This window comes from Hemiscyllium ocellatum, chromosome 32 (genome assembly GCF_020745735.1).
Source record: "Hemiscyllium ocellatum isolate sHemOce1 chromosome 32, sHemOce1.pat.X.cur, whole genome shotgun sequence".
Classification (NCBI taxonomy): Eukaryota; Metazoa; Chordata; class Chondrichthyes; order Orectolobiformes; family Hemiscylliidae; genus Hemiscyllium; species Hemiscyllium ocellatum.
The window spans coordinates 42,049,161-42,073,860 of NC_083432.1; the positions used below are offsets into that span (position 1 = coordinate 42,049,161).

Here is a 24,700-nt window from a genome sequence, read left to right on the forward strand (position 1 = left end):
TTTCATGTAGATCCAAAGTTTCTTGTTATTTTCCATAAAGTGTTCATAATCCATATTTTTAATCATGTTGCAATGTACCTCAAGAGCAGGTGGTGCTTGAACCCAGGCCTTTTAGCTCAGAGCTAGGGACATGAACACTGTGCCACAAGAGCCCAAATTTAGATGCATGAGTTTGAAATTGCACTACATTTCAAATTGGAAGGGGGAATCTCAGTGCCATGGCCGTGGGTTTTCAAAGTTAAAGTGATATCATCTCCTTCTTTATGAACATATTGTTTTCTGGAACAGATAAACCCTTTGCTGTTTTCCTTCCATCTTTCTCAGGAAGATTGACAGAGGACACATCTTTGTGAAAAAACTGCCTGGAGATATTTTTTATGTTATATCAGAAGTGGTGGAAACAGATAGACCATGTGATCTAAACAGTCTTTTCGAGGCAAAAGGAGGAGTGGCAGTCCCAACTGACATAATCAAGGGGAGTATAACTGTACTGCATCACTGAGTCATAACTAACATTAGATTACTTACAGTGTGGAAACAGGCCCTTCGGCCCAACAAGTCCACACCGACCCACCGAAGCGCAATCCACCCATACCTCTACATTTACCCCTTACCCAACACTATGGGCAATTTAGCATGGCCAATACACCTGACCCGCACATCTTTGGACTGTGGGAGGAAACCGGAGCACCCGGAGGAAACCCATGCAGACACGGGGAGAACGTGCAAACTCCACACAGTCAGTCGCCTGAGGTGGGAATTGAACCCAGGTCCCTGGTGCTGTGAGGCAGCAGTGCTAACCACTGTGCCACCGTGCCGCCCTAAATGTTTGCAATGTGAATATATTTGTAAATATAATGTGGTTGAGATTTTGAATTCATTATCTTTGAAAACTTTAGGATAACGTGATTTGAAGCCATGACTTCAAGTCTCATCATTGCTGTTGAGGAGTTTAACTTGTGTTCATTAAAAGCTGAAGGAAAATAAACTCATGACAGTAATTGTGGTCATGAAATTACTGGACTTTTATAAAAATCCATTTGATTCCCAAACGTCTTTTAGGAACAAATACCTGCTGTCCCTGACCAATTTGGTTTATATGTGACTTTAGATCCACAGCAATGTCCTTGACTCTTAATTGTCCTCTGAGATGGCCTAACAAACCAGTTGGTGAATCGTGACGGACAGTGAATGCTGATCTTGTCAGTGACGCCCATCTTCTCCCGATGCACAGTACAATCTAGCAAAAACGAAAGAAACAAAGAGAATCAGGACAAAAATAAATTTCAACATTTCACTCCTGATTGAGTAACATTTGCTCACTGAGAAAAGGTACTAAATTAAAATTACGAAAGAATAAAGCAAGTCAGATGGGTTTCTCTAGAGAAATGGCTCAAAGTTAGTTAATTTTTGAACTAACACAACTTTAACCATCGAGGTAAATCTTTCGTCTGTTCTTTGACGGTTTATGTCCATTATTATTGTTAGTTGTGAAATGCAGTGCATCACTGAGATGACAGATTTTCTCTGATATTTTTCCCAGTGATTGGTTCTGCCAGTTCTTTATCTGGCTGCTGTTCCTGGTGGAATGCTGCATTCCACACTGTAGCAACCATCCATTTTTAAGTTTTATTTCAGAATGATTCACTATAACATTCCCAGTTTCTCTAGTTTGTCAGGTAAATGAAGCTTCTTATTCCTGGTTGCATTTTAGTAAGTATTTTCCTGAGAACACGAAATAATTAATTTGCAACATTAAATATTGTCATTTTCTTCCTTGAATTAGGCTAAAGGAGGAGCTGATGTATGTTCGAAGGAGAATTTAACCTTCCACGCTGGAACTACCATTGCATTCAAACTCTCAAAACTGAGGATAACAGAGGATGACACCCTGGGTATGTAAAAGGGAAGAAAGGAATACAGAGAGCTGGCTACAGACGTTTCCAAGAGTAAATTGCCTTATCAATGGCCATTTAAACATTCTTCAGCCATTTGTCCCATCGATGTGTTTTCAATATTCAATGTCAACTTGGGATTTATATTTAGCCACGTTTAGAAGCTTTTCTAAAATCGGTTCTCCCTCCTTCACTACATTTCATGTTTTCTCTCATTTAAAACAAGTTTGTTAACACCTCCAGTAAGACAACTTTGAGATGAATTTTAGATCAATTCAGACAAACCAAGCAACTCAGGTATTCTGTACACCTCCTAATATGCTACCAAACATATCTACTATTGACAAGCCAAGTAAAAGGTGATGTGGAATACCCTCCAGTTGCTTGAATTGATACATCTCCAATGTTTCACAAGAGCTACAACACCCTCCAGGGGGGAGCTGTCCATTTGACCGGGGTCTCGTCCATCACTTTGTACATCTGCCTGTTCCACCAATGGGGGACCCCAGCTCCTGTATACACTATCTGCAACTCAGCCTGGTTTCTTCAGCAGCAACTCTAAACACTACATCCTCTGCCAAGGACAAGGACAGCAGGAAGGAACATCACCTCCAAGTCACATACGGTCTTGATTTGGATAGATTCCAGCTGTCCTGCAACTCCTTATCCACCTTCATTGTGAGAGCACCTTCCAGACAACAAAATTAAATAGTTCAACAAGAAAGCTTTCTTAGGGTGTCTTGGGATGGGCAATAAATGCGAGGCTTACCAATACAGCCCGACAAGTATGTCTTAAAAAATGTATAAGTTAGTATTATGAGTATGTAAAGATAATTGTCACTTTTATTTTTTTTTCTGGCTGTTCAATGCATGATAGCAAGAAAAGTGGAGAACTAAAGAAGACAGAATAATTGACCATGTGCCTATTTTCTGCCAATCCATCTGTAAATCATCAGTTATCTAATTAACAAGGTTTAAAAATCTGAAACTCCCTTTTCTTTGTTCTTTCAGATATAGTTTGGGATGATTGGTTGAGAAGCCACTTAGGTAAACTAATTTTCTATTTCTTAATGCTCCAGTTTTGTGATTGTAAATATGTCACGTATCCAAACAATATCTTGACATTAGGGAAGTGTTCAATAACAAATGAAAAAGATGGTGGCCAGTGAAGGTAATGTAGCATTTACTGATTTCCTTTACCTTGCAATGCAGCGAGAGTCAATCTTCATGTTCACTTTTTCAGAAAATGGCATTTTTAATCAAAAATATTTGCAGTGTTATTATATAATTTTGCTTCACCATATAAATGTTTTACTATAAATAATTAATCCTACTATACAATAAAAATGCTGTGTCCAATGCACATTGGGTGGAGTTTCCATTGCTTCTATGCAACTCCAGTTTCCCCTGGAGTCACACTGGGAGTTCCCCCTCTCCCACCAAGTAGATTCTTGTTTGCCTATCACATTTTAAAGGTCATATTTCCAAACAATTGTCCAAACAATTCTCAGAAAGTTGCTCTGAAGCGAATATGCTCCCATGCAATGCAAACACTTTCACTCAGATGAATGATGCATGCAGCCATTCTATATTTTAGGAGGAATCAGAATTAAAGAAAGTGAGTAAATACCCATCCAGGAGCAGAGCATTACTTAGTATGTCTAATCCTTGCTCTTTCAATCATGTTATTATTATTAAAAATCTCAATCCATTATTTATAATACATGCAAAACCAAAAATTACTTTTGCCCTTTGGGTAAACAGGGCAGGAACTCACTGGATTATTATTTGGGTGTTATTAACAATTTGTCTTTTGAAATGTCAATAGTAATTCCTTTTTCCTTTTAGAATCATTATACCAGACACCTGAGATTCCTCTCACAGAACTGACCAAACTGTCGAAGGACGTGAGCCAACTGTTCCTCAACACATTCCTTCAGATTCTTGGTAACAGTGATAACCTTCCTGTTCTTGTGACAATGGTTCGTACCTTCTCAATTGTAAACTTACTGACTGTGCTGGCAAGCCACATTTCTGTGGGATATCATTTCCCTTCCTCGGGTTGATCATGACAAGAGATTCACTGTGGCAAATTGATTTGATTTGATGTGATTTACTGTCACGTGTACCTAAGTACAGTGAAAAGCTTTGTTTACGAGCAGTGCAGGCAGATCATAGTAAGCAAGGACATACAGATCATAGGGACAAAATAAAACTTGGACAGGTTACATCACACAGGACATGCACTAGGCAAGACCAACATTATTTGAAGTGGCGAGGAAATTACTTAGTCTGAGACTTTGAGTCTTGCTGCAAATGTGTTGCTGGTCAAAGCACAGCAGGTTAGGCAGCATCTCAGGAATAGAGAATTCAACGTTTCGAGCATAAGCCCTGATTCCTGATGAAGGGCTTATGCTCGAAACGTCGAATTCTCTATTCCTGAGATGCTGCCTAACCTGCTGTGCTTTGACCAGCAACACATTTGCAGCTGTGATCTCCAGCATCTGCAGACCTCATTTTTTACTTTGAGTCTTGCTTCAAGAAGTTTTATTTTTCATGAATTCACAGAAAGGCTCCACAGTTGTCTCTGTCTCAACACTCTCTCGAGCTGAACAGTCAGCCTATACGATTTGCAATGATACAAACAGCTTTGCTTACATTTCACACTTTGCAATAATTCAAGATAAAGATAAGCAGATTGCAGCTATCACCTTTGTTCTTTGATGTTGCTCAAGGATGGAGAAAATAACGAGCCAAAGATACACTCCCTATATTTTGTCAAATTATAACTGCACAACCTCAGTCTTTATCTCTAGCAGTATTCTTTCATTAAAGCTGTGAACCTGAGAGACAAGATACCTTTTCCCTTGGTCAAGTATCCCATCATGCAGCAATATGCCAAGTTCGTACTACTTCCATATTAATTCCTTGAAGAGGTGACAAGTAGGTTAGACCAGGGAAACCCAGTGGATGTGGTCTATCTAGACTTTCAAAAGCCCTTTGATAAGGTGCCACATGGGAGGCTGCTGAGCAAGGTGAGGGCCCATGGTGTTCGAGGTGAGCTGCTGGGATGGATTGAGGATTGGCTGTCTAACAGAAGGCAGAGAGTTGGGATAAAAGGTTCTTTTTCAGAATGGCAGCCGGTGACGAGCGGTGTCCCACAGGGTTCAGTGTTGGGGCCACTGCTTTTCGCATTATATATTAATGATTTGGATGAGGGGACTGGGGGCATTCTAGCGAAGTTTGCAGGTGATACGAAGTTAGGTGGACAGGCAGGTAGTACTGAGGAAGTGGGGAGGCTACAGAAGGATCTAGACAGTTTGGGAGAGTGGTCCAGGAAATGGCTGATGGAATTTAACGTGAGCAAGTGCGAGGTCTTGCACTTTGGCAAAAAGAATAAAAGCATAGACTACTTTCTAAATGGTGAGAAAATTAGTAAAGCCGAAGTAGAAAGGGATCTGGGAGTGCTAGTCGAGGATTCTCTAAAGGTAAACATGCAGGTTGAGTCCATGATTAAGAAAGCGAATGCAATGTTGTCTCTTATCTCAAGAGGGTTGGAATATAAAAGCAGAGATGTGCTACTGAGACTTTATAAAGCTCTGGTTAGGCCCCATTTAGAGTACTGTATCCAGTTTTGGTCCCCACACCTCAGGAAGGACATACTGGCACTGGAACGTGTCCAGCGGAGATTCACACGGATGATCCCAGGAATGCTAGGTCTAACATATGAGGAACGGCTGAGGATCCTGGGATTGTATTCATTGGAGTTTAGAATATTAAGGGGAGACTTAATAGAGACGTACAAGATAATACATGGCTTGGAAAGGGTGGATGTGAGGAAATTGTTTCCGTTAGGCGAGGAGACTAGGACCGTGGACACAGCCTTAGAATTAGAGGGGGTCAATTCAGAACAGAAGTGCGGAGACATTTCTTCAGCCAGAGGGTGGGGGGCCTGTGGAATTCATTGCCACGGAGTGCAGTGGAGGCTGGGACGCTAAATGTCTTCAAGGCAGAAATTGATAGATTCTTGTTGTCTCGAGGAATTAAGGGCTACGGGGAGAACGCTGGTAAGTGGAGTTGAAATGCCCATGAACCATGATTGAATGGCGGAGTGGACTCGATGGGCCGAATAGCCTTACTTCCACTCCTATGTCTTATGGTCTTAAGTTAGAGAGTCCATTCATCAGTCTAATACTGGCAGGGAAGAAGTGGTTCTTAAACTTGCTGGAGCATGTTTTCAAGTTTCTGCATCTTCTGCCTGATGGAAAAAGAAAGTGCTACAGGGTCTTTGATGATATTGGCAGACTTTCTGCAGCAATTACCCATGCAAATGGAGTCCATGGATGGAAGGTTGGCTTCCATGATGGTCTGGGCTATGCATACGACTTTCTGTAGTTTTGTACGGTCCTGGGCAGAGCAGTTGCCGTATCAGGCCATTATACACCAAAACAGAATGCTTTCAATGGTGCATCTGTAAAAGTGGGTGAGGGTGCTTATGGACATGCCATATTTTCTGAGGCACCTGAGGGGGGTAAAGGCGATGAATTGCCTTCATGATTATTGCATCTACATGGGAATTCCAGGACAAGTTGTTGGTTATCGTCATTCCTCGATCACCTACTTTAGACAATTACATTTCACTAATTCAAAACCTACACCATTCACTCCTCATACCTAAGTCTGACCAAGATCTGAATTCAGCTCCCATTCCTGGCAACATCCTAAACTACTAGTGGTCACTAAACTGAGAAAGCTCTGGATTGTGTTTAAAAAGCCATTAGATTCCTTCAAGGAAATAGTAATTGGCTTTCATAACCATCCCCTGTCTCTCATTTGACCCATTTACTTCCTTACAGTGTGATCTTGAAGCAAAACAGATGACAGTAACTTGTTTTGGGGCTTTTCTTTTGTTTGTGAGTTCAGATGTAATATCAAAGGATCTCAGTTTCTGTCTGTGCAGGTGCTGATGAGCTGTGTAACTGCTGGTTACAGATTCACTGCTGTGTAAATTTGTTATCTAATAGAGTAATGTTACCTCTACTTTATCCTCAATTTTGTGTTTCAGCTACATTTCGGAAGAATGTTCCTATTGTCCCTACAAGATTTTCCTTTCTCATCTATCACTGCTAACATTCTCAGGGCTCATTAGGCAAGTTTAATGACAAACTCTGAACGATTCTAGCCTGTGGGATTTTTGTCAGTTGCCACTGTCAAATTGATTTTACACATGATGTGGAGAAGCCGGTGTTGGACTGGGGTGGATAAAGTTAAAAATCACCAGGTAATAGTCCACTGCTACCTGATGAAGGAGCAATATTCTGAAAGCTAGTGCTTCCAAATAAACATGTTGGACCATAACCTGGTGTTGTGTGATTTTTGATTTTACACAAATACCTTTAATATTCTGACAAAGAAGATAACTGTTCATTAGGGATGACAGCAGTAGGACTAAATCACATTAGTTTGACAAGATTGGGGAAGTTTGATTCTGCATCAGTCAATACAGTATCTCATTAGAGAATGCAGGATGCCAGCATTTTAAGTCTGAATTTGGAAAGCATGCCAATTCCTGACATACTGTCCCTTGTCACTGTGTACTATTTCTGATGTTACCTCGTCCATGTCTCAACATTTTCAGCTTGACCAGATATGTGAAGGTTTCCAGCCCGACCTCCAAGTCCTGGGTCTGATGGAAGACGAGGATAGAGCCTGTGTGGAGAAACTGTTGGATCTGTTGGGAATTCGGAAGGTTGATCCACCGGGACAGCCCCTCACCTTGACACCCCATCAGAATGAAGTCATAAAGACTGTAAACATTTTCATCCAGTCACTCAATGGTATATTGCTTTGACACATACTGCCTTATCTAATCAGCTGTCTCAGTCCTCTGGCATTCCCTCTCTAGATCTCTCCTCCTTCCTCTCTTTCTTTTAGACTTTGCTAGGAACTACCACTTTGACTAAGCTTTGGATGATATTTCCTCCTTCTAATGTGCATTATATAAATGCATTTTGTTTTCATTAGTCCTAAATAGCTGATAGTAACCATTTCCTCTCCGAGCCACTCATCATCCTGACTGGAAATATGTTGTCAGTTCCTTCACTGTTGCTGGGTCAAAACCCTGGAATTCCCTCCCTAAGGGCATTGTGGGTCAACCTATAGTATACGGACTGCAGTGGTTCAAGAAGGCAGCTCACCACCACCTTCTCAAGGGTAGATAGGGATCAACAATAAATTCTGGCCCAGCCAGAGACAGCCACGTTTCATGAATGACTAAAATTAAAAGACAAGACTTCTGCACTAACAATGATCAATTTGAAATGTCATGGAGTCTAAATCCAGGCAGTATCAAATCTGGTTTAACCATGAGAATCCTAATAAATAGGAACAGGAGTAGGCCATTCGGCCCCATCACCCTGCACCACCATTCAATAGCATCATGACCGAACCTCCTAATTCATGTTCACTTCCTACTCTTTCCCATAACCCATGATTCCCCTCCTGATCAAGAATATGAAATGATTTATAATATGCTGAACGTTTACTAGCACATTTTTAAATGTATTCAAGAGATCTGACCCCATTTTCAATAACCAGAGAGCAATAATCTTACCCCAACTTTGTCCCTAAACTTTTAAATTCTTATTGTTGAGACAGAAAGAGAAAGAGACACACACACATGTTAATCCACATTTATGCAAAATTCTTCCTGAAATAGGATAGTTAGCCAATTTTACAGGAGCCTAGCAATGGTTTCACAAAATGCAGCAACTACTATCAAACTGACCTTGAATTATACACAAACTCTCCCTCAATATAATGAAAACCAATAGCCTTAAAACAGCATAATCTAACTGCAACTTAAGCTCACACAAAGCTTGTGATTATTATTTCCCCAACTTCATTCTCTTTTTGACACCATCCCTTGCACCAATTTGCTGTTCATCAATCAATTCTCTGAAGTGCTTTGGATCAATTTACTTTCTTAAAGATATACGTTTTTGTTGTTATTGTTCAATCCTCAATGTACAATGCAATGGATCCATCGTAGCAAGGTGCTCTGAATTATTCTGATTCCTTTCAGAACTGAATCCTGACACTTTAATCCTACTGGCTACTAGTGTTGAGATGAAGATTATATCCAGACAACTAAAGCTGGTAAGGAATACATTTTTGTGTTATTTCATCTCAGGTGAATGTGCAAGAAGAGAACAGAGAGACACAGACAGATTTGATTTCTGGAGGGTCACCAGGGTCAGAAACATTTTGGGGACCCAAATAAATTAGGTAAGATTTAGGAGCATAGGACGGGGAAGGAAATGCAGGGGATGGGCACAACTGAAATGTGGAGCTTATTCAAGGAACAGCTACTCCAGATCCTTGATAACTATACTCCAGTCAGGCGGGGAGGAAGTTGTTGAACATGGGAGCCATGGTTTACTAAGAAAGTTGAATCTCTTGTCAAGAGGACGAAGAAGGCTTATGTTAGGACGCGATGTGATGGCTCCGTTAGGGCGCTTGAGAGTTACAAGTTAGCAGGAAAGACCTAAAGAGAGAGCTAGGAAGAGCCAGGAGAGGACTTGAGAAGTTGTTGACGGATAGGATCAGGAAACCTTAAGGTTTTCTATAGATATACCAGGAACAAAAGAATGACTAGCATAAGATTAGGACCAATCAAGGATAGTAGTGGGAAGTTGTGTGTGGAGTCAGACAAGATAGGGGAAATGCTAAATGAATACTTTTTGTCAGTACTCGCACTAGAAAAAGACAATGTTGCCAAGGAGAATACTGAGGTACAGGTTACTAGACCAGAGGGGATTGAACTTCACAAGAAAGAGATGTTAGCATTTCTGAAAAGTGTAAAAATAGATAAGTTCCCTGAGCCGGATTGGGCTTATCCTAGGATTTTCCGGGAAGCCAGGGAAGAGATTGCTGAGTCTTTGTCTTTGATCTTTATGTCATCATTGTCAATGGGAATAGTACCAGAAGACTGGTTGATAGCAAACGTTGTTCCCTTGTCTAAGAAAGGGAGCAGACACAGCCCTGGTAATTATTGACCAGTGAACCTTACATCAGTTGTGGGTGAAGTATTGGAAAAGATTATAAGACATAGGATTCATAATCATCTAGAAAGGAATACGTTGATTAGGGATAGTCAACATGATTTTGTGAAGGGTAGGTTGTACCTCATACACCTTATTTAGTTACATAAGAAGCTGACAAAACAGATCGATGCAGATAAAGCAGTTATGGTGTATATGGATTTCAGTGAGGTATTTGATAAGGTTCCCAATGGTAAGCAATTGCACAAAATATGGAGGCATGGGTTTGAGGGTGATTTAGCGGTTTAGATCAGAAATTGGATAGCTGATAGAAGACAGAGGATATTGGTTGATGAGAAATTTTCATCCTAGAGTTCAGTTACTAGTGGTGTACTGCAAGGATCTGTTTTGGGGCCACTGTTGTTTGTCATTTTTATAAATGACCTGAATGAGGGCATAGAAGGATGGGTTCGTAAATATGTGGATGATACTAAGTTCAGTAGAGTTGTGAATAGTGATAAAGGATGTTGTAGGTTACAGAGGGACTTAGACAAGCTGCAGAGCTGGGCTGAGAGGTGGCAAATGGAGTTTAATGCAGAAAAGTGTGAGGTGATTCACTTTGGAAGAAGCAACAAGAATAAAGAGTACTGGGTTAATGTTAAGATTCTTGGTAGTGTAGATGAGCAGAGAGATCTTGGTGTCTGGATACATAGATTCTGGAAAGTTGCCACCCAAGTTGATAGGGTTGTTAAGAAGGCATACGGTGTGTTAGCTTTTATTGGTAGAGGGATTGAATTTTGGAACCAGGAGGTCACGCTGCGGCTGCACTTGGAATATTGTGTACAATTCTGGACACCACATTATAGGAAGGATGTGGAAGCTTTGGAAAGGGTTCAGAGGAGATTTACTGGGATGTTGCCTGGTATGGAGGGAAGGTCTTACAAGGAAAGGCTGAGGGACTTGAGGCTGTTTCTTTTAGAGAGAGGAAAGTTGAGAGGTGACTTCATTAACACATATAAGATCCTCAGAGGCTTAGATAGTTTGGACAATGAGCGCCTTTGTCCTCGGATGGTGATGGCTAGCACAGGGGCACATAACTTTTAATTGAGGGGTGATAGATATAGGACAGATGTCAGAGATAGTTTCTTTACTCAGAGAGTGGCAGGGTCATGGAACAACTGCCTACAATAGTCGTGGACTCACCAACTTTAAGGGAATTTAAATGGTCATTGGGTAGGCATATGAACGAGAATGGAATAGTGTAGGTTAGATGGGCTTCAGATTGGTTTCACAGGTCAGCGCAACATCAAGGGCTGAAGGGCCTGTACCGCGCTGTAATGTTCCACGTTCCTTACACAAAAATCAGGAATGGGTTTAGTTACAATGACAAATAGGAGTTTAGCAAAAAAGACAGTTGAGGAACAATGGCAGATATTTAAGAAAATAGTTTACGACTCACAGCACAGACATACCTCTGATGTGTGAGGGAGAGGGATTCTCTGAAGGGTAAGATCTACAAAAATCAAACAGTGAAAAAATAAAGGAAGAGGGCAAACTATCAAGTAATATGGAATCAGACAGTCAGGGCTTCTTGAAATATATAAAAAGGAAAAATGGGGTCAGAGTGAACATCGGTCCCATATAGAATGAAGTTGGCTAAAGGCTGGGGTGGCACAGTAGCTCAGTGGTTAGCATTACTGTCTCACAGTGTTAGAGACCTGGGTTCAATTCCAGTCTCAGGTGACTGCTCGCGTGGCATTTGCACTTTCTTCCCCAGGTTTGCTCCGGTTTCTTCCCACAATCCAAAGATGTGCAGGTTAGGTGAATTCGCCATGCTAGATTGCTAATGGTGTTTAGGGATGTGTAGGTTAGGTACATTAGTCAGGGGTAAAGATAGGGTTTGGTTGGGATATTATTTGGAGGGTCAGTGTGGACTTGGGCTGGAGGGCCTTTTCCACACTGTAGAGATTCTATGATAATAGTGAAGAACTCAGAAACGGCAGAAGAATTATGAAATACACTACATCAGATTTCATAGTCAATGCAGCATTCTGAGAATAACAATTGTTCAAAGCCAAGGTGGATGGAAATAAAGAATAGCTAAGGAACCTAATCGGAATAAACAACAACATTTCTCCTCAGCTTGTTTGGATTCATTTTAGGATTTTAAAGGAAATAACTGCATTGATAGAGGATGCACAGGTAGGAAGCTTTCAAGAATCCTTTTTAAAAAATCTCACATAGTTCTATAAACTGGTGTTGTGTGATTTTTGTTCACACCAGTCCAACACTGGCATCTCCAAATCAAGAATCTTTTGGATCAGGTCCCAGATGATTGGAAAACTGGCAATGTAACACTTCTATTAAAAAAAGAAGGGAGACTAAAAGTAGGTAACTACAAGTGAGGAAATTTAACATCTGAGAAATGTTAGATTCCTATTATAAAGGATGTAATGAAATGTATTAGAGTCACTATGGAATCATGAAGGGCAAATTATGCCCGAAGGTCATAAGAAGAGATAACAGCAGGCGAGATAAAAGGAAACCAGTAGGTATAATATATTTGAAATTCCATAAGGTGTACAATAAGGTACCAGTCATAAAGCTATTTAATAAGATAAGAGCCCATGGTGTTAGACGTAGTATATTAGCATGGCTAGAGAATTGGCTAACCAGTAGAAGACAGAGAGTTGGAGTAAAGGAAGCATTTTCAGGATAGCAATCTGTAACTAGTGGAGTGTCACTGGGACCCAGTGGAGGACCACGATTATTTACAATCTATATTAATGACTTGTCAAGGGAAGGTACTGTAGCCAAGCTTGAAAATGAGTCAAAAAAAAGGTGGTAAGGCAAGTTGTGAGGATGAAACAGGAGTCTACAGAGGGATAGAGACAGATTGTGAGTGGGAAAAGACTTATATTGAATAAAATGTGAAAAAATGAGGTTATGTGTTTTGACAAGAAGAACAGAGTGATGAATATTATATAAATGGGGAAAGACTGCAGGAAGAGAGACTTCTGTATCTTTTTGAATGAATTACAAAAAGCTGGCATAATGTTTAGCAGGTAACAGGGAAGGAAATTGAACATTAGCCTTTATTTCAAAGTGACTAGTGCATAAAAATAAAGTTTTGCAAAAGCTATACAAGGTACTAATCAGACCACACCGGAAATACTGTGAATGTCTTTGGTTCCCTTATCTAAGGAAGGTTATGCTGGCATTGGAAACGTCCAGAAAATGTTCACTGGATTGATTCTGGGTCATAGAGTCATAGAGATGTACAGCACAGAAACAGACCTTCTGGTCCAACTCGTCATGCTGACCACATATCCCAACCCAATCTAGTCCCACCTGCCAGCATCTGGCCATAGCCCTCCAAACCCTTCCTTTCAAATGTTGCAATCATACTAACCTCTAACTCTTCCTCAGGCAGCTCATTCCATACACGTACCATCCTCTGCATGAAGTTGCCCCTTAGGTCTCTTTTATATCTTTCCCCTCTCACCCTAAACCTATGCCCCTCACCCCAGGGAAAATACTTTGTCTATTTATTCTATCCATGCCCCTCATGATTTTATAAACCTCTGTAAGGTCACCCCTCAGCCTTTGACGCTCCAGGGCAAACAGCCTATTTAACCTCTTCCTGTAGCTCAAATCCTCCAACCCTGGCAACATCTTTGTAAACCTTTTCTGAACCATTTCAAGTTTCACATCATCTTTCCGATAGGAAGGAGACCAGAATTGCAAAGCAATATTCCAAAAGTGAACTAACCAATGTCTTGTACAGCCGCAACTCCTGTACTCAATACTCTGACCAATAAAGGAAAGCATACCAAACACCTTCTTCACTATCCTATCTACCTGCGAGTCCACTTTCAAGGAGCTATGAACCTGCACTCCAAGGTCTCTTTGTTCAGCAACACTCCCTAGGCCCTTACCATTAAGTGTATAAGTCCTGCTCTGATTTGTTTTCTCAAAATGCAGCACCTCGCATTGATTTAAATTAAACATAATCTGCCATTTCTCAGCCCATTTGCCATCTGATCAAGATCCTGTTGTAACTTGAGGTAACCGTCTTCGATGTCCACTAAACCTCTGATTTTGGTATCATCTGCAAACTTACTAACTATACCTCTTATGGTCACATTCCAAATTATTTATTTAAATGATGAAAAGTAGTGGACCCAGAACCAATCTTTGTGGCACTCCACTGGCCACAGGCCTCCAGTCTGAAAAACAACCCTCCACCAACACCCTGTCTTCTTCCTTTGAGCCAATTTTGTATCCAAATGGCTAGTTCTCCCTGTATTCCAGGAGATTTAACCTTGCTAATCAGTCTCCCATGGGGAACCTTGTCAAGCGCCTTACTGAAGTCCATATAGATCATGTCCATCACTCTGCCATCATCAATCCTCTTTGTTATTTCTTCAAAAACTGGATAATGAAGGTTTTTTTTTATAAGGAGATGGTGAGTAAGTTGGGCCTGTACTCATTGGAATTTAGAAGAATCAGAGGAGACCTTATTAAAACATAGAAGAATATTAGGGGACTTGACACGGTCAATGCAGAGAGGATGTTTCCCCTCATGGGAGGATCTTGTACCAGAATGTATTAGCTCAGAGTGAATGGCGCCCCCCCATTGTGTACAAAAATGAAGAGGATATTTTTCTCTTAGTACGTAGCAAGGAACCAGAAACTCAGGATCATGTCTGCAGTCAGAATGTAGGTGTTCTATGAAGGAGTAGTTCTGCCATTTCAACACACCACTGTGTTCCCTGGCCAACATCTCTGGCTCAGCGTTGCTGCAGTGCTCCAGTGAAACTCAGTACAATCTGGGCATTTTCTGTTTGGGGACCCTGTAGCCTTCTGGAATCATGTTCACCAGTTTTAGAGATTGTCACCTTCTCGCATGCCCTCACCCCAAACCCCACAGTCCGGGCCCTGTCATCACATGAACTGTTCCCACCAACAACCCATCATCAGCCCTAATGGTCCTCATTAGCAGCTATTCATTCTCCCAGGCTGACCTTTAGACATGCCTTTCTCTGCTGTATTTTTCTCTCTCTCTGGGCTCCATTTCCAAATATCATGTAACCTTCCCTTACCCCCCACTCATCTTCATCATGAACCAACATTTCCTAGCTACAATGAGTTCTGAAGAAGGGCTACTGTATCCAAAATGTTAATTCTGCTTTGTCTCTTCAGATGCTGCCTAACATGCTGAGTTTTCCCAGGAATTCCTGTTTTTGTTTCTGATTTCCAGACCCACTTTTTGTTTTGTCTGAGCAATGTTGTTGCTTTACCATGTTATTCTCCATTCTTCACGGAACTGAAACACCCAACTCTGAGTATAAGGTCCTGGATTTTCCTGCTCCTCAGATGCTGCCTGAACTGCTGTGCTTTTCCAGCACCACTCTACTCAAGTATAAGGTCCTGTGCAAAGGCTGCAACTGTCCACATCTCAGCAAAACTGTGATACAACATTCAGACTTGGTTTGTGTGTGTCCCAAGCAAGAGAGAATGAAATTCAATCAATCAGAATTCTTGTTCTGAATTGCTGGAACCTCCCGGATGGTAAAGGCAGGAGCGTGCACATATGTGCATGCGTTTAGACATTTTGTGATATAGATTCAGTCACGACTTCCACAGATAATTAGATTAATTGAGTCACACAGTACGGAAACTGACCCTTCGGCCCAACTCGTTCATACCAACCAGGATTCCTGAACTAGTCCCATTTGACTGTGATTGGCCCATATCCCTCTAGACTATTCTTATCTATGTACCTGTCCAAATGTCTTTTAAATGTTGAAATTGTACCTGCCTCTACCACTTCCTTTGGCAACTCGTTCCATTTTCACAACATCCTCTGAGTGAAGACATTGCCCCTCAAGTCCCTTTTAAAACTTTCCCCTCTCACCTTAAACCAATGCCCTCTAATTTTGGACTCCCCTGTCGTGGGGAAAAGACCTTGGCTATTCCCCTTATCTATGCCCCTCATGATTTTATAAATCTCAAAATGTCAGTCTGCTAGCTCTAGGCAATCAAGTCTCAGCCTATCCAGCCTCTTCTTCATAACTCAAACCTTCCAGCCTCGGTGGCATCCTTGTATATCTTCTTTGCACCCTTTCCAGCTCAATAAGTTGGCACAATGGTTAGCACTGCTGCCTCACAGTGCCACAGACTTGGGTTCGATTCCTGCCTCAGGCAATTGTCTGTGTGGAGTTTGCACATTCTCCCCATGTCTGTGTGGGTGTCCTCTGGGTGCTCCAGTTTCCTCCCACAGTCCAAAAATGTTCAGGTTAGGTAGATTGGCCATGCTAATTTGCCTGTACTGTTAGGTGAAGGGGGGGATGGGTCTGGGTGGGTTGCTCTTCAGAGGGTCGGTGTGGACTTGTTGGGCTGAAGGGTCTGTTTCCACACTATAAGTAATCTAATCTAACATCCAAATTATGAAGAATCTGCTTTTGAGGGAGACACTCAAAAGCTACTGGCAAAAGCTATATAATTATCTTGCAACAGTACACAACAGGGAAGGAGCAAACTATCACAGCAGGGATGGCAGTTCACAAGGATGTGATTAATTGCACAGATCATTGGAACGTCCCACTGTTAACCCTTTAAGCTTCTAAGGAGAAGGAAAGTTATATACTGTGTTACCCATTCCTTGTCTTTAGTTAATTGCTCTGCAGTTTACATACTGTATGATTGATACGATCAGTACAAAATACTGTGACAATCTTTTTAATGGAACAGGTTGAAGACAGAATAAAAGAAGACAAACTAAAAGATTTTGTTCAAATTTGTTTTTCAGGTAGAAAAGGTTGAAGAAAGATTTTTCAAACGTTCCAAACATGAAATGCAAAACAACCGAGCTGAGGAGACTCTCGAGAGCCTGGCCCTTCAGTTCACAGAGAGCGAGTTTGAAATAACTCAGGGGATCCTGGAAGAATTTGGATTTCACCTAAAGAGAGAAAACACTTCAATCTCATATGAAATGAAGGACAAAAATGAAGATATGTTCTGTTCCATCTTTACTGCTCTGAGTGTTCTCAAAGCTTTAGATGACCGAGTAAACAAGTAATGATTTACATCAGTCAGCCATATACCTTGAAGATTTACCCCTTCTCCTTCCAGTTATCTCCCTGCTAACCCAAGGGTGCATCCTGTTTCTATCCTTGAATGAAGGCAAAATACTGCACATGCTGAAATCAAAATCCAACACATCATCTGTGTGAGAGAAACAGTGTTAATGTTTCACGTCCAGTGTGACCTTTCTTCAGAACATTCTCTTTTCTCTCTCTTTAAGAATTTGTTGATGGCAAAAGAAGCTTTTCATGTTTTGCACTTGCTTATGTCTGTGAAGAACTGTAAAGTACATATTTCAAACAGCACTCTGCGATGGAAGTTGGGAATGTTACTGCACTTTGCTGTACCAACTGAAACCTGTTTTAATAAAGCTCATTGGAAACAAAATACTTTATATTCACAGAGTGTCTTTGATGACATTGGCACATTTCAAAGATCTGTGAAACTTATTAAATACTTAGGCTGAGTCTGGATGGGATAGTCTTTACAGAGTTGGTGTGTACATGATTGGCCAAATGGCCTGTTTCCACATTGTAGGGATTCTATGATTGAACTCACACAAATGGTACATAATAACGACCAGACCATGTGCCTCCTCATTATGGAAAAAATTATTGGCTAATATTTCCTTCATGGTTTAATGGGAAGGTGTATATAGCAACAACAATTTGCCTTTGTGTGGCACCATATGTAACAAAACATACCAAGGCATACCAGAACTATTGTTCAGCAAACATTGGTCCAAGGGCTGAAACGTTAAGATAGATCGAATGGTTGGCAATTTCCTGATGAAGGGTTTTTGCCCAAAATGTCGATTCTCCTGTCCCCCGGATGCTGCCTGGCCTGCTGTGCTTTTCCAGCACCACACTCGCGACTCTGACCTCCAGCATCTGCAGTCCTCACTTTCTCTTAACTGAATACCAGAGGCTGTGGTCCAGAAAACTGTAGATGTAGATAACAACTGCAGGTTGAAGGAAGCAAAGGAGGAACAAGAGCCCAGAGCTGAAGGAGTACAAAGTTCTGAGACATCTGAAGGGCTGGCAGACCCACAGAGATAGTGAAGAAAGAGACCATACAGTGATTTGACAAAGGAGCAAGAACTCTTAACTGGCCTTTATGTCTGACCACCTTGTTGGTTTTGGGAGTCTGGAGACAGTACGTTCCTGTTAGGGTGAAGGGCAAAGCTGGGAGGTGTAGGGAATCCTGGATGAGTAGAGAAATTGAGGTTTTGGTCAAAAAGAAAAGAATGAAACATTTGTCAAGTACAGGCAGCAGGGATCTAGTAGATCCCTAGAAGAGTATAAGGCAGTAGGAGTATTCATAACAGGGAAATCAGGAGGGCATGAGATAACTTTAGCAAATAGGGTTAAGGAGAATCCAAAGGGTTTCTACAACTACATTAAAGACAAAAGAGTAGCTAGGGAGAGAATAGGGCCTCTTAAAGATCAGCAAGGCTGCCTATGTGTGTAAGCTCAGGAGATGGGGGAGATAATAAACAAGTATTTTGCTTCAGTGTTTACTATAGAGAAAGATATGGAAGACAGAGAATGTGGGGAGCTAGATAGTGACATCTTGGAAAAGGTCCATGTTACAGCAGAGGAGGTGCTGGATATCTTAAAATGTATAAGGGTGTATAAATTCCAAGAACCTGATCAGGTGTAATCAAGAAATCTATGGGAAGCTCAGTGATTGCTGTCCCCTTGCTGAGATATTTGTATCATTGATAGCTACGGGTGAAGTGCCAGAAGACTAGAGGTTGGCTAACGTGGTGCCGCTGTTTAAGAAAGGTTGTCAGGACAAGCCAGGGAACGATAGACCATTGAGGCTGACACCTGTGGTGGGAAAATTGTTGGAATCCTGAGGGACAAGATTTACATGTATTTGGAAAAGCAAGGACTGATTAGGGATAGTCAACATGACACTGTGTGTGGGAAATCATGTCTCACAAACTTGATTGAGTTTTTGAAGAAGTACCGAAGAGGATTGATGAGGGCAAAGTGGTGGATGTGATTTACATGAACTTGAGTAAGGCATTTGACAAGGTTACTCATAGTAGACTGGTTAGCAAGGTTAGATCTCATGGAATAGAGGGAGAACTAGCCATTTGGATACAGAACTGGCTCAAAGGTAGAAGACAGAGGGTGGTGGTGGAGAGTTGGTTTTTAGACAGGAAGCCTGTGACCAATGGTGTACTGCAAAATTTGGTGCTGTGTCCACTGTCTTTCATTATATTTATAAATGATTTGGATGTGAACGTAGGAAGTATAGCTACTAAGTTTGCAGATTACACCAAAATTGAAGATGCAGTGGACAGTGAAGAAGGTTACCTCAGATTACAATGGGATCTTGATCAGATGGGCGAATGGGTGGATGGGTCGCAGATGGAGCTTAATTTAGATAAATGGGAGGTACTGCATTTTGGAAAGGCAAATCAGTGCAGGAGTTATACACTTAATGGTAAGGTCTTGAGGGGTGTTGCTGAACAAAGAGACCTTAAAGTGCAGATTCATTGTTCCTTGAAAGTAGAGTCGCAGGTGGACAGGATAGTGAAGAAAGTGTTTGCTATGCTTTCCTTTATTGGTCAGTGCATTGAGCATAGGAGTTGGAAAGTCATGTTCTGGCTGTATAAGACATTGGTTAGGCTGCATGCAATTCTGATCTGCCTGCTGTACGAAGGATGTTGTGAAACTTGAGAAGATTCAGAAAAGATTTACAAGGATGTTGCCAGGGTTGGAGGGTTTGAGCTATAAAGGAGATGCTGAATAAACAGTGGCTATTTTCCCTGGAGCATCAGAGGTTGAGCGGTGACCTTATAGAGATTTATGAAATCATGAGGGGCATGGGTAGATAGACAAGGTAAATAGACAAGGTCTTTTCCCTGGGATGGAGAGTCCAGAACTAGAGGGCATAGGTTTAGGGTGAGAGTGGAAAGATTTAAAAGGGATCAAAGGAGTAACTTACTCACACAGACGGTGGCGTGTGTATGGAAACAATCTGCCAGAGCACGTTTGGTGGCTGGTGCAATTACAATATTTAAAAGTTGTCTGGATGGGTGTACGAACAGTAAGGGTTTAGTGGAATATGGGCCAAATGCTGGCAAATGGGACTAGATAAATTTAGGATATCTGGTCGGCACGGACAAGTTGGATCAACAATCCTGAGTTTGGGCTATATAGCACTATGACTCTAAATGCATTCCATAGAGACCCGATTCTAACCTGAATTTGAATTTCTTACTTAAGTATTTGTAAAGTTTTTCATTAATTTTGCTTATGATTTTTGATGATTTAATTTTGAGCTTTCTCTTTGTTTTTCCAATTATTAAATTGAATCTTTTCATGGATACTTTGTTACTCTGTTTTGTCACCCTCTTTGGCATTGACTTTTTGATTAGTTTGTGGCTTTTTTATTTGTTTTATTATTTCTCATTGCTTTCCCTATCTGAGGTGTTTCATTGGGAGATAGTTTGTTCTTTATTAAAGCAGAATATATTTCTGCAGAACTGTGCCTTTTAAATGACTCACTGCTCAATCATTTTATCAATTTCTTCCTTCTAATCTATCTACCTTTCTTTGTTTGATGTTCAGCCACTGATATTTAATTTGTTTACATGCCCTATTATGTTTTGACTTTGTCTCACTTACGCCCTTTGCAATCATTATATGGAACTTTGTTATCGCCTATATGTCCCAGTGCTTACTTCAATCATCCGCCCTGGAGAATTTATAGACCCTGCAGTGATATTTATCGTAGAGGTCTACAATACAGAAAAAGGTCATTTAGTCCATCAAGCTTGCACTAGTCAGAAACAGCCACCTAACTTTTATATTGCCCAATACCTGGCACATAGCCTTGTATCACTATTGCACATTTAAATACTTCCTCAATGTTTATCGGAAGTTTCTGCCTCAACCATTCTTACAGGCAATGACTTCCAGATTCTTACCACCCTCTGAATGAAAATATTGTCATCACATCTCCCATGAAGCCTCCAGCCACTTGCATTAGATCGAATGGGAGGCGATGGCTGAGTGATGTCATTATTGCTAGACTGTTAATCCAGGGGCACAGGTCATATTTTGGTGACACGAGTTCAAACCATGCCATGGTAGATGGTGCAACTTGAATTCAGTAAGATAAAGGTCTGTAATTTCGAGTCTAATGATAACCACAATCCATTGTCGATTGTTTGGAAAAATCCGATCTACTTCACTAATGTCCTTTAGGGAAGGAAATGGCCATCCTTATCTGGTCTGGCCTACAACTGGCCTACGACTGTTTTGAGTGGTTTGGCATAGGCCATAACATACTGGGGACTCTTTGTGGGCTTTTGAACAGTGAGTGGAAGGTGTTCGTGTCTTTATTTTGGATGATGGTTTGGTTGGGTAAACAAAGCTTGCGATAGCACTGGCTCTTTCAGTTGCCATTGTTTTCTGGAGGTGGATGAGGTGAACTTAGTAGTTTTGCAATAGATGAATAGGACCAGGTTGCTGGAATTAGCAGACAAGCTGGGGTTGGAGTGCCTCCTTCTGTGAGGAAAGGAAAGAGAACTACAGCAGTAGCTCAGCAATTAAATTTGCTGGAAACACTATCAGGATCAATAGAGATGGCAGGACTTCAATTGCAAATGAAGCAACTTGGGTTAGAGTCGAGAGAGAAGGAAAGGGCAGTAGAATTGACACAGCTTGAATTACGTTTAGGAGCAGAAGAGAAAGAAAAAAGAGAGAGTTTGAACTTCAGAAACTGATACTTGAAACGGAAGGAGATGAAGGCTGAAGGTAAGTCTAATGAGGAAGAGAGTGGGCATGGCCAAATCCATGGTAGTCAAAAGCCTAGTGAGAAACGGCTTAAGTATGTTCAAGCATTGCCTACATTTGATGAGAAGGATGTGGAAGCCTTTTTCATCTCATTTGAAAAAGTGGCCAAACAAATGCAGTGGCCAAAGACCATATGGGTTTTGTCGATCCTAACAAAACTTGTATGTAGTGCCAGTGAGGTCTTTGCATCACTATCAGAGGAGGGATCTGGACAGTATGAGGAAGTGAAAAAAGCCTCTTAAGTACATATGACCTTGTACCAGAAGCCTATAGACAACATTTCAGGAATCTAAGGAGGGACCCTGGTCAAACCTATGTTGAGTTTGAAAGGATCAAACAGAATAATTTTGATAGGTGGATAAGAGTTTTAAAAATCGAGCAAATCTATAACGCCTTTATAGAGGTAATTCATTTGGAGGAATTCAAAAATACATTGCCTGAAGTGGAGTGAACTCAGGTGGAAGAACAGAGAGTTAAAACAGCAGGGTTAGCAGCTGAAGGGGCTGATGATTATGAGCTGGTCCATAAAACTCGGTTTGGTTACCAGAATCAATTTCAGTCCATGAGGAATTAAAATTGGGGCAAAGAGAAATCCTCACGTGGAAAGGGAAAGGTAGATCTCAGTGAAGATCATAAGAATGACTTACCACAGGGTAAAAAGGAAACCCTTGAAGGGGACAAAGAAGGTAAAAAGCTCTTGTGTTTTCATTGTAATGAAGTAGGCCACACAAAATCACACTGCTGGTGGGCTAGGAGACAGCCAGATGTAGGAAAACAGGACAGCCTGGAAGTTTTGTTGGACTGGTAACAAAAAGCACAAGGGACGTTAGGCAACTGCCTCGGAGTGTACAAGATGATTAGAGTTTGGTTAAGGAGGAAGTGCCAGATCTGCTTAAAAAATATACCTGCAAAGGTAAAGTTTATTCACATAGGCCTGGAGTAGCAGGTAAAGAGGTTACAATATTAAGAGACACAGAATGCTCTCAGCCTGTAATGCTGAAGGATGAAAAGATGTGTACTCTTGAGGAGAAAGGGAAGACTGCAGATGCTGGAGATCAGAGTCGAGAGTGAGGTGTTGGAAAAGCGCAGCAGGACAGACAGCATCCAAGGAGCAAAAGCTCTTCATCAGAAATGAGGCTTGTGGGCCGGGGGCTAAAAGATAAATGGGAGGGGGCATGCGGCTGAGGAGAAGTAGTTGAGAGTGCGAAAGGTAGATGGAGGTGAGGGTAATGGTGATAGGTCGGAGAGAAGGTGGAACGGATAGGTGAGTTGGAAGTTGGACACGTAGGATAAGTCACGAGGGTGCTGCTGAGTTGGAGTCCTACCTGTTCATCTTCCTTCCCACCTAACCACTCCTCCTGTCTTTCCAACCTATCACCATTACTCCCACCTATATCTACCTATCGTGCTCTCAGCTTCCTTACCCCCAGCCCCACTTCCCTCACGATTATCTCTCAGCCCCCTGGCTCACAAACCTCATTCCTGATAAAGGGCTTTTGCGCAAATCATCGATTCTCCTGCTGCCTGATCTGCTGTGCTTTACCAGTACCACACTCTCGACTGTGTACTCCTGAGAGACTATTGCCAGAAAAGATACTAGTAACAGGAATCCGTGGTGAGACAAAAAGTGCTCAATTATGTAAGGTGAGGTTAGTGTGTGTCCAGAAGAGAATGGAGAATTTGTGGTGGGATTATTAGACAAACTCTGAGCTCCAGGAATACAATTTGTCCTTGCAAATGATATAGCTGATTCACTGGCTGGTGTGCTGCCAACCCTAGTTGAAAAGCCAGTGGAGACACAGACTACTGAAGAAACGCAGGACATTTATCCTGGGATCTTCCCTGATTGTGTAGTAATGAGGTCACAGAGTCACAAGCTGAGGCAGGAGAGATCAAAATGTACAGATAAGGAAGCTGAAGTATTATTAGAGACTTTCTTCTATCAGATAAGTGGGACAGAACAAGATCAAATAGATAAACATGCAAATATCTTTCACTCTGCTCAGCTTATTGAGTTGCAGCAGAGAGATGAAAATTTCAAACAGTTGTATCAAAAGGTATATACCAAGAAGGAGAGTGAAGGCATCCCTGTGTGTTATTACTTAATAAATGATGTCTGAATGAGGAAATGGAGACAATCTCACAGCCAAGCAGATGAGGAATGCCAGACATTCATCAGATTGTTTTGTCAGGAGGGAATAGAAAGGAGGTGCTGTGAGTGGCGCATGAGCTACCGCTTGGAGGTCATTTAGGAGCGAGGAAAACACAGGCTAAAATACAAAGATATTTGGCCTGGACTACACAAAGATGTAGCTGAATTTTGCCAGACATGTCACACGTGTCAGTAATCGGAAAACCACAGGCAGTAATTAAAGCTGCACCTTTAATATCTATTCCAGCATTTGCGGAACCTTTCACAAAAGTCTTGATTGATTGCATAGGTCCCCTGCCTCAAACAAAAAGCGGAAATAAATATTTATTAACAATAATGGACGTATTGGCGAGATTTCCAGAGGCAGTACCATTACGCAATATCACAGCTAAAAGGGTTGTAGAAGAATTAATCAACCTTTTTTGCTTGATACAGACTACCAATAGAGATACAGTCCGATCAAGGGTCAAACTTCACATCCAAACTATTTAAGGAGGTTCGGAGTAAAGCAATTCAAATCTACTGCGTATCATCCAGAATTGCAGGGAGCACAGAGAGATGGCATCAAACATTAAAGACCATATTGAGGGCAACAGTCAAGTTTATCCAGATGATTGGGATAAGGGAGCTCTATTTGTGCTTTTTATGATCAGAGATGCACCGAATGAATCGACCAAATTCAGTCCATTTAAATTAAGTTTTGGG

General features: G+C 41.3%; 1 protein-coding gene across 1 annotated transcript in view; it reads left to right on the forward strand.

Annotated features, from left to right (window-relative positions):
- Positions 1-17,403, forward strand: part of LOC132830815 (uncharacterized) — a 28,047-nt gene extending 10,644 nt beyond the window's left edge. The window contains exons 4-10 of the mRNA XM_060848680.1: positions 325-473; positions 1,785-1,895; positions 2,907-2,942; positions 3,744-3,877; positions 7,534-7,732; positions 8,980-9,053; positions 16,752-17,403. Of these exons, the coding sequence (XP_060704663.1) occupies positions 325-473; positions 1,785-1,895; positions 2,907-2,942; positions 3,744-3,877; positions 7,534-7,732; positions 8,980-9,053; positions 16,752-17,021 (973 nt within the window). The 3' untranslated portion in view covers positions 17,022-17,403. The remainder of the gene's footprint in view (positions 1-324; positions 474-1,784; positions 1,896-2,906; positions 2,943-3,743; positions 3,878-7,533; positions 7,733-8,979; positions 9,054-16,751) is intronic.
- Positions 17,404-24,700: the final 7,297 nt, after the last annotated feature.